This window comes from Humulus lupulus, chromosome 1 (genome assembly GCF_963169125.1).
Source record: "Humulus lupulus chromosome 1, drHumLupu1.1, whole genome shotgun sequence".
NCBI classification, from domain to species: domain Eukaryota; kingdom Viridiplantae; phylum Streptophyta; class Magnoliopsida; order Rosales; family Cannabaceae; genus Humulus; species Humulus lupulus.
The window spans coordinates 14916161-14925992 of NC_084793.1; the positions used below are offsets into that span (position 1 = coordinate 14916161).

The following is a 9832-nucleotide window of genomic DNA, read 5'->3' on the forward strand; positions in this document are numbered from 1 at the left end:
GTTTTGATTTATTTTGTAAAACACAACTCATTTAACAAAACACATAGACTAATAATGTATTAAAAAAAACAAAGGGACAAAATAATGTTTTCTCAACTAATAATAATAATAATAATAATAGAATTTTGATAATTTTATTATAATATTAAAAATCAAGACATTTTCTTACTTATTGACTACTTTGCTCCAATTCCAATCCCATTGTTTTTTCTAATTATTTTAGACGTAATTTCAGTACTTGTACCTGATCTAGCTCTTAAGCAACTTAACGTGCTCTGCTTTTTATGCCTTATTTCTTGCCGTTTATGTCTACATAGCCACCACCCCACACATATCCCATTTTCCAGCTTCTTTCATATATATATATATATGCGGACTCTTTGCTTTTGCATCTCTTTCTTCACTCTCTTTTAGATTCATTCAGTCGAAGAAATAAAAGCATAAATATTTTCTTGAAAGATATGTACAAGTCAACTTTCGTAAGTCGTTCTCTTCTTTTCTTCTTCTTTTCTCTGGTTCCTTTCTGGTTTTGATTTATTACTGACCCCATTATTATTTCATTCGGTTTCATTTTCCTAAAGAAATCTACAAAGATGGATATTAATAATATTAGACGACGGAGACCATCTTATCGTGTTATCGTTTTTGCCCTGGTGTTTTCTGCCGTTTTTATTTGGAGTGCGAAAATTGTCTTGGATTGTAAATGGGTCAGTATATATAATATACATACATACATATATATATATATATATATATTGATAAATCTTTACACTCCTACAAGAACTTACTTCTTCTTACATATTGTTTTCATTTCATGGTTTGATATCATTTAACAGAGGCTTTCAGCGTGGAATCTCAATACTACCAGGTGTCACAATTCTTCTGAGGTTTCTTTCTCCCTTTCCTTCAATTCAGCCTCTGTATCTCCATATATATATAGATATAATTTAGGCTAATTAATGATATTGTTTAATTATATTTAGACAAGAAGGGAAATCGATTTGCCTAGAGGCATAGTCACCAGGACTTCTGATTTGCAAATGAAACCATTGTGGGGTCCCAGAATTAAAAAGGTAACAGCTTCTTTAATTTCGTTTTCTGTTTCTTTTTTTGAGAACTGGAATGAATATTGTATCTTTTATATTTCTATATATATACACAATAATGAAATAATTAAAATTACAGTGAATTTTTGGTTGTATTGTATGTACAGAACCCCAAAGTATCAACAAACTTGCTGGCAATGGCAGTGGGAATTAAAATGAAAGAAAACGTTAATACAATTGTCAACAAGGTGAGAGTCCAGTTTTTCTTGTTCAAATTATTCAAGAATATTTTTTAAAAAATAAATAAAAATATAAAGACTAATAATATTATGTTTTTACTTATTGTTTTACAGTTCCTAAAGAGTAATTTCGTTGTGATGCTATTTCATTATGATGGAAATGTAAGTGAATGGAGAGACTTGGAATGGAGTGATCGAGCCATACATGTCTCTGCTATAAATCAAACTAAATGGTACACTAATTATATATATACATATAGTATTATCAAATATAAAATTAAAAAAAAAAAGTTAATTGTGTTGATTAATAGTTTGGCATTCTTTTAGGTGGTTTGCAAAGCGTTTCATGCATCCAGACATTATTTCAGACTATTCTTACATATTCCTATGGGATGAAGACCTTGGAGTTGAACATTTCAATGTTGACAGGTAACTTATTAGCATCCATACACATAAATATCAAATTTTAATTTCACAAAACATAAATATGAGCCTTAATCTTAAGTACCATATAATAACTCAATACCATGGAGTTTACCTGTATTAATGTGTTAGTGACCACTATTGGTGTCTGTGGCATTGTTGGTAATTTTACAAAAATTAGGTAGCATGAGAATTGACTTTGAATTTTTTGGTATCCATGTCCATCACATGTGGTTTGAAACTTGATTTTTTTTTGGGTATTAAAGTCGGATGTTGAGTAGTATTTTTCTATATATGAATGTAGATATATGTCTATCGTTAAAGAAGAAGGACTACATATATCACAACCAGCCCTTGACCCTACTAAGTCTGAAATACATCATGCACTCACAGCAAGAGTCGATAAACAGAGATTACACAGGTAGTTTTCTTTTCTTTTTTTCTTTCAATTAAAATAGGGTTTATACTTTTTTGTATATGTGTCTTTTTCGATTGTCTGTTTGTTTGCGCATGAGTTTTGAAAAATTACTTTTTTGAGTTTATGTTTTGTAAAATAATTCAAATAGAACCTTAAATCTGATTTTTGTCAAAGTTTTCTCAACTGAAATAAAAAATAATTAACCAATTTAATAATTCAGAACAAAAATAAAATCATTCTGCTTAAAAATTGTATTGTTATATTCAATTTTTTCTTTATAAAAATTGAGTTTAGGGGTCTATTTGAACTATTTTAAAAAATATATAATCTAAAAATGAATTATTTAAAACACGGAGTCCAAATAGGTAATCGGAAAAAAGACAGGTCTAAAAATGTATAAAACCTTCAAAAAAAAAAAAAAATGTATGTAAGATTAGTAACTCCTGTATTAATGGTATCATGTTTACAGAAAAGTGTACAGAACAATTGGACGATGGAAGTGTGACGAAAATAGTACAGAGCCTCCATGTACAGGGTAAAAACTTTAAGTGAATTTCTCTCATTACATACAAAATTATGAACAACTTATATAGTTTTGTGTATTGTACTAAATTGTATTACAATGATTTGAATTTAAACTTAAACACATGACTATATGACAGGTTTGTAGAGATGATGGCTCCCGTTTTCTCAATTTCCTCTTGGCGTTGTGCTTGGCATTTAATTCAGGTGTCATTATCGTTATTAACATGTTTAAGTAGATAATTATTATATAAAAAAAATCATATTTTGATTTTACTTGTGATAATGTGACAGAATGACTTGATTTATGCATGGGGAGTGGACTTCGTTCTTGGTTATTGCGCACAGGCAAGAGTTTTCATTCATTGCAGTATTATTCTTTTGCTTAATTCTCTATCAATATTATTATGAAACTTATATTTGAAGCAATTTTCACAGGGTGATAGAACCAAGAACGTTGGAATTATAGATTCTGAGTACTTGATTCATTATGGTCTTCCTACACTAGGGGGCTCAACACCAGACAAGGTTAGTTACAGACTTTAAATGGAGAAATTGAACCATTAGCTTATCAAATCACTGCTCTGCTTACAAACTCGTAACTTCGAGTTTTCAGGTGCAAGCAGAAACAGAAACACAAGCACGAGCACGAACACAAACAGGAAACCAAACGCGAGCACAGTCTCCGAAACAACATGATATTCGATATGAGGCAAGCCTCTATCAAAATTTTTTTGCCAATGAAGTAATTGCTTGTTTTTTTTCTTGGCTATGATCATAGTGATGAATTCAATTTGTTCTTGCATATGTATTGGACAGGTGAGAAAGCTGTCATATGCTGAATTAGAGATATTCAAAAACAGATGGAAAAAGGCAGTTAAAGAGGATGAGGTCTGGAGTAGTAGACAAGCAAATATTGCAGATACATATACCAACTCATACAAAGTTGTAATTCTTTGATTCATTCTTTCTGGCAAGGCAACAATAAATTATAGCCCATGAGTTCATCACATGAAAATTCTGTTTATTACTTGATGATAGTAAAAATATAGATGCATAGTTCACAAAATGGTTCAAAACCATAAGTATGCAGTCTTATAAGTTTCATAGTTATGTTTTCAAACTAAAGATCAAACAGCTAAGGTAAAGAGAAAAAGAGAAGGAAAAAACATAATATGCAAGTCAAAAGAGAAAAAGAATCATAAAATTGAGCTCTTTTTGCGAATAATCCCAGAAATTATTTTTCCGAGTTCCTCACCACAATCTTCCTGTACATGGTGTCCTGCCTGCAAAACCCGAATATGTATATTTTCCATGAGTTTTATAGCATTTTTTTTATTACAATGAAGAACAAAGCAAATCAATTTATTTTGTATTCTTTATGTATTCATGTATGAGAAGATAGAGTTGTCACATTTGGAATCTGGATAAGCTTCTGCTGTGACTCTTTGCAGAAATCTTCAACTCCATCGAAGGTTAACCAGCGATCTCTTTGTCCCCAGCATACAGTCGTCTGAACTTTCCAACTCTTGTCAAGTAGTATTGTCCTCATTTCTTCCACACTTTTCTGCCAAGTACAGAACAATAAAAGATGTAAAACAAAAAATGCTACTATCACCATATAAAGCTATAAGATGGGAATTCTATCACAATTCTAATTAAGGTTCACAGCCCAATTTACCTTCAGTTCTTTCTTCATGGTCCTGCTAATTGCATTTAATGCAAACCCTGAGGAACCAGATGTGAGGTAAGGTCCTCTATAAACCATTAAATCATCTTCTTTAATTTTGTACGGACCACTGCTTTTCAAGGCTTTGTCACTAGCCCTTAAAGGATCCTAGTAACAACAAATTATCATGTCTACGAAATGATGGAACAACCAGGCAAAAAGTGTATAAATACATAATAAAAATTAGACTAACATACTAATATAACATCCAAAGAGATCTTTCTCATACCTGTGAAAATATTTCTCCTAATAAAAAATTGCTGAATATGGACAATGTTGATGGAAGATTGGAATGCTTTTCTGTTAGCTGGATAAAACAAAACAAAGATGTTATCATTCTAATAAGAACAATATCAACAACTGATAAATGAAATACTCTCAGAGAAATCATACCGGCGGATTGATGAGTATTATGTCATTAATTTTTTCCTGATGACTTTTAGCGTACTTAACAACTACTGGTGCAAAGTATCCCTGTGAATCACACAAAGTACAATATGGTTAATTATGTTAAGCAAAAAGAAAAAGACATAAAGATAAAAGGCATACCTGAACGACTATGGAGACTTTATTATCTGCAACTTCATTGATAAATGATTCCAAGGACGATACATACTCTGCAATCCATAACAAGTTGTAACAGAAATACTAGATGACAGTAGAGTTTGTAATTGTGTAAAATAGATTTTAGATTTTATCTCCCTAAATCAAAACCAGTAAAAAATATACCATCCAGAGTGTAGTCAAATCCATATCCACGTTGAGGTTTATCAGAAAATCCAAACCCTGAAAGGGAAATGTAAGGAATGACAAGAAAAAACTTAATATGAGAACATAAAGCCTGAAGCATACATATATGTATACAAGCCATGAATGTCCAAATCCAATAAAAAGGCTATGATTATCTCACCTAGCCAATCAAAAGCAATTGGATGGAAGTCTTTAGAAAGTATGGGAAGAACTTTGCGATAAGAGTAGGCCTGTTAAGTAATGTCAAGTGTATGTATAACTTAATAAAGAGCTTATTAAAACAATAATAGCTTGGAATCCAAATCAAAATTTTAATAGACATGCTCTTAACTAAAATGTGGCTCTAAGAAAATGGATCTGAGTAGCAGTGTATCCATTAACAATAGTGAAATCTAACAAATATTGTCCTCTTTTTTCGATGAATTTGATCACCATAAACTAGATGATGAAGACTAACCTGGGAAGGGAAACCATGAACTAATATAACCGAAGGATTATCAGCACTTCCAGATTGAACGCAAAACCATCTATTGGAACAAAATCATAGATAGAGAGAGAGAGAGAGAGCATGTTTCAATCGGTAAACCCTGCATATTATACCACATATTTATAGACCACTCTAAGCCTGTAACCTCCAAAATTATCAATGCTCTATCTAAGTCATGAAGCCCCATATGCTAGTCTAAACTTGTAATAATTAAGCATAACCTGAAAACATCAGGTGCAACTTGAGAAGTGGAACCCATTGCAAGTCCAAAAATTGGGTCTTTTGCCTTCCCACCAGAACCACCAACAGGATGAGCTTTCACAATTTTTCCTTGCTTGAACCATTCATCTGAAGGGCTTTGTCCATCGGAATATTTTCCTGTCAAAAACTACCCCAGCATTAAAATTTTACATTTTCACAAAAAATAAAGCAAAGGGTCGTTCTGTATATATGATAACTGAGTTGAACCTCCACTGAAAGAGAAACCATCACCAACAGATACAGGAGCATCTATCAGATAATCTTCCTGCTTATCATCTTTGCTGCTGGAGGCTCTGCAACTAAACTTTAGAGGGTATTTGATGGTCTTTCGAGAGGTTGACAAGGAAGCTGGAATGGGTGTTGGAAGAAGAAGATTGTAGTGATGAGAAGGAATAGCCATTGCTAACTGGACCTGAAGAAAGAAAACAAAGCAAAGCTACAGAAAACTGGGCCAAATGTGCAATTTTTAACTTGTGGCTATTTATACTTGATTAAGAACTAGTGGGTCAGCTTTCTTAGTGCCTCGGATAGAAATTTTATGGTCCTCAATCAGCCCCCCAATCAAAACCCATCTTTTTTCTCTTCTTTCTATTTCTCCAGTAAAACATGAAGAAGAAAAGGGTAATGGCTATCGTCACCTTCTATGGTTAAAGCTTTTGGGCAGTCAATATTTGAGGTTTTTGCTCTACTAGAGGAACCAACAAATGAAGAGGTTCTTTTTCTTTACTGGGAGGTTGGAACACAAAGATTCATGTTTTGAAAATCTCAGCAAAAGAACTAGTCTTTGGAGCAGAAATTCGTTAAGTACTGCTTGATACGCTGTCGTTTCATTTACCCGCCACAACTACCAATAAACTGTTAACTGTTTGGCTTTGAGTGGAAATTATGGAATACTAACAAAAACACAAGACAAATTATAGTAAAGAGCCCGTACTGTCGAGAAGTTAATGTATTCATTTTAATTTTTGTTTGAGAAAGGAATATTTTACATTGTTAATTATTTAAATTATTATTTGTTATCAGTTTTTTAAATTTTTTATGAGTTATTGGTGTATTATTTTCCAAAATTTATTTATATTTTTTTATTGTATGGTATATATGTTTTTTATGATTTTTAATTTTTATTTTATTATACATAATGTATAATGTAGTATGTAATTTTGTATCATGATAACATAGTATATACATTTTTTATTAGTAATAATTTTGTAAATTTTGTTGATATATTATTTTTCAACTCAGTATATATATTTTGTGGTATGAATTATTATTCAGCAACCCATAATCAAAATAAATTTAAAATAAAAACTAATATACATATACTATAATATTAAAATATTTAGAATAAAATAATAATTTGCTAAATGACATATTTGGTAATATGTAATATTAAAAATGTGGTTAAACTATATTACTACAAAATTAAAAATATGAACATTTATTTACTTTTACACACCATTAAATATCATTTTGCACCAAACTCCTTCAGTAGTTATGAAATTAATTCAATTCGACTGGTACATACTAAAATATCATAAGTTGATGTAAAATTCACGTTGGGATAATTTTGTATTTTTTAGTTTCATTTTTAATTAAATTAAACAGAAGAATAAAATTTGTTAATCCAAGAAGATATGAACTATGAAGCATATTTTCTTTTCATTTTACTAAAACTTAAGATATATATTTCTATTATTATTCCTATATTTGTTAGTTTAAATTTGAAAATAATTACACATTACAAATAGTTTTTTTTTTTAGTTATTTCCCAATTCTTTTATACAAAAATAATTATGAAACACATTCATTTATCCTTACTTAGAATATAATAATGCCTTTTCAAAAGAAAGAAAAAAGTGCCAAATTACATAATATATGACAAATTTAGTTGGTTCCTTAATGATATAATGCCTAAATCTTGTAGCAAGGTTTTAATACCACTTCACTCATATAAAAAATATTTATTTCTTCTTCCTTTCACACACATTTTTTTTAAAAGGAACACAAACACATTTGATGATAAATTTTCATTAACCATGGTTGATTTAGATGTACAAACAAGGTGAGACTAGACAAGAGTGAACATTATAGACCCATACATACATACATACAAATAGGCCCATTACTTGACATAGTAAGGAAGGTCCAGAACATAGAGAAGGTAATAGGCCCAAATGACACCAGAAATCCCACCAAAGAAAAACCCACCCGTGAACTTGGCCCATCCATCTGCAGTCTGAAGCTGGTCCGGCTCCTTCTTCCGCCCGGTCAAAGTCAACGCAGGAGCGGTGGAGGGCTCACCTTCCTTAAACGACGCCGTTCCGTACATGGTCAAGCAAATGCTGAGTATCACAATAAGCCCTCCCGCGGCCAAGGACCCGGCTTGACCCGCAATGGCCGTGTTCCTGAGTGGGCCGGTCTTTACAAATGGGCCCACTAGGAGAAACCCGTGGGCCAGCCCAACCTCCACTCCCCTGAGAAGCGGGTTCACTGCTGTACGGTAGGCTGGCAGGTTGGAGAGGTACCATGCGATCAATGGGCTTGATGTCACCGGAGTCTCTAGGCTTCCGATGAAGGGGTCACCATTGATTGGTTGGATCACTTGGTAAGTTGGCTGCCCAAATAGTAATATAAATAAAATTCATATATGAAATTTCTCATAAAAAAATGTTTGATGAAATAATAATAATTTTGTTAATTATATGTTAGAAACAATTAAAGAGTTTGAATAAAAAATATATATTTTCAATAATTACTCTATTAATTTATTATATAATATAATATAATATTTTGAATTTGTTCACTTCAATTGAACCATAGTTGTGTCATGATCTAAGTCGTGAGATCAATTTAAATAATTACCTTTTCAGATTGAATGGCTTTTACAGTGAAAGAATTAGGAAGACGTTTGTTGTTGGAGTTGGAGGTGGGAAAGTGTCTAAGTGGAGATCCAGAGATGCCCTTTGGAGAGTGAAACAGCTCCCTAGTGAAGGACCGAGTCCGAGTAATGTTGTTGTTCTTGAGCTGACTAGCAGCCATAGAAGAAGTCACGGCAGCCATTGAATTTTTTTTTTTTTTTTGGGGTGGCAGAAATGAAAACGAAGGCTCTTTTGGACAAGAGATTTTGTAGAAATATTATTTAAGATGACAAGAGAAATAAATTATATTGTAGATTAGATATTGATTTGTGGTTTGGTAGGGTCGATTTGTATAAAAGGAAGAGATTTTATTGGATGGGTTTTGTTTATGACCTTATCTATATACCTTATCCTGTATCCACTTTTTATATTATATCCATAATATACATATAACTTTGATATAGTTTTCAGTAAAACTTAAATATATAGGTTGTGATCTTGTTACAATGAGACTTTTGATGCTGCAGTTCGTGAAAAAAAAATATGGCTGTTGCAGTTTATTATTCATATGAAAAATTACACAGGTGATAAGATTATATATATTTATATATATAAAAAAAAATATTCTCTTGTGTTTATTCATATGTTTTATCATACGATAACATAAAATTTAATTAAAATAGTACTCGAGACCTGATTTTTTGATTAAAATATTTTTAAATATAATTTTTCATTATTAATTTTTCAACCATTTTCTCCACTATTATGAGTCCATCTCATCTTAACTTAAACCACTCATGAATTGATCTTATTATTAAAAATATTTTAATAAAAATCAAGTCCAATGTACTATTTTATATGGGAGAGAATCTCAATTATCATTTAACTAAATGCTGGTTGATTTTGTATTCGAAAAAAACATTACCACCCATGAATTGATCTTATTATGAGTCAATCTCATGTTAAACTATTCCTGAATTAATTTTATTATTAAAAATATTTTAATAAAAATCAAGTCCAGAATATTATTTTGTACGACAGAGAATCCGAATTATCATTTAACAAAATACAATCTGATTTCGTATTCGAAAAAAACATT

At 31.2% G+C, this 9832-nt stretch overlaps 3 protein-coding genes across 3 annotated transcripts; 1 reads left to right on the plus strand and 2 right to left on the minus strand.

Moving 5' to 3' along the window:
* Positions 1–249: 249 nt before the first annotated feature.
* LOC133786139 (uncharacterized) lies at positions 250–3757 on the plus strand. The gene is made up of 14 exons (XM_062225353.1): positions 250–479; positions 582–707; positions 837–887; positions 984–1073; positions 1214–1294; positions 1400–1518; positions 1613–1714; positions 2013–2129; positions 2596–2661; positions 2789–2855; positions 2943–2996; positions 3087–3176; positions 3265–3360; positions 3468–3757. The coding sequence occupies exons 1-14, from the start codon at positions 462–464 to the stop codon at positions 3606–3608; spliced, it is 1218 nt and encodes a 405-aa protein (XP_062081337.1). The 5' UTR covers positions 250–461; the 3' UTR covers positions 3609–3757.
* LOC133786146 (uncharacterized) lies at positions 3652–6575 on the minus strand. The gene is made up of 11 exons (XM_062225360.1): positions 6083–6575; positions 5836–5992; positions 5585–5654; positions 5288–5357; positions 5107–5163; positions 4927–4994; positions 4771–4851; positions 4607–4684; positions 4330–4485; positions 4063–4215; positions 3652–3934 (listed from the first exon to the last, which is right to left on the minus strand). Exons 1-11 carry the CDS (start codon positions 6273–6275, stop codon positions 3848–3850), a joined length of 1170 nt encoding a protein of 389 aa, XP_062081344.1. The 5' UTR covers positions 6276–6575; the 3' UTR covers positions 3652–3847.
* A 1312-nt stretch (positions 6576–7887) lies between these two features.
* LOC133786131 (photosystem I reaction center subunit XI, chloroplastic-like) lies at positions 7888–9006 on the minus strand. The gene is made up of 2 exons (XM_062225344.1): positions 8738–9006; positions 7888–8489 (listed from the first exon to the last, which is right to left on the minus strand). Exons 1-2 carry the CDS (start codon positions 8933–8935, stop codon positions 7998–8000), a joined length of 690 nt encoding a protein of 229 aa, XP_062081328.1. The 5' UTR covers positions 8936–9006; the 3' UTR covers positions 7888–7997.
* Between the last annotated feature and the right edge of the window lie 826 nt (positions 9007–9832).

Coding starts and splice junctions, on each gene's coding strand:
- LOC133786139 (XM_062225353.1), top strand. Junction 1,295..1,399: donor TTAATACAATTGTCAACAAG/GTGAGAGTCCAG, acceptor ATTGTTTTACAG/TTCCTAAAGAGTAATTTCGT. Junction 2,130..2,595: donor GATAAACAGAGATTACACAG/GTAGTTTTCTTT, acceptor TCATGTTTACAG/AAAAGTGTACAGAACAATTG.
- LOC133786131 (XM_062225344.1), bottom strand. CDS start 8,935: ATGGCTGCCGTGACTTCTTCTATGGCTGCTAGTCAGCTCAAGAACAAC. Junction 8,490..8,737: donor AAGCCATTCAATCTGAAAAG/GTAATTATTTAA, acceptor CTATTTGGGCAG/CCAACTTACCAAGTGATCCA.
- LOC133786146 (XM_062225360.1), bottom strand. CDS start 6,275: ATGGCTATTCCTTCTCATCACTACAATCTTCTTCTTCCAACACCCATT. Junction 5,164..5,287: donor AATTGCTTTTGATTGGCTAG/GTGAGATAATCA, acceptor TTTCCCTTTCAG/GGTTTGGATTTTCTGATAAA. Junction 4,486..4,606: donor TAGGAGAAATATTTTCACAG/GTATGAGAAAGA, acceptor TGTTGTTACTAG/GATCCTTTAAGGGCTAGTGA.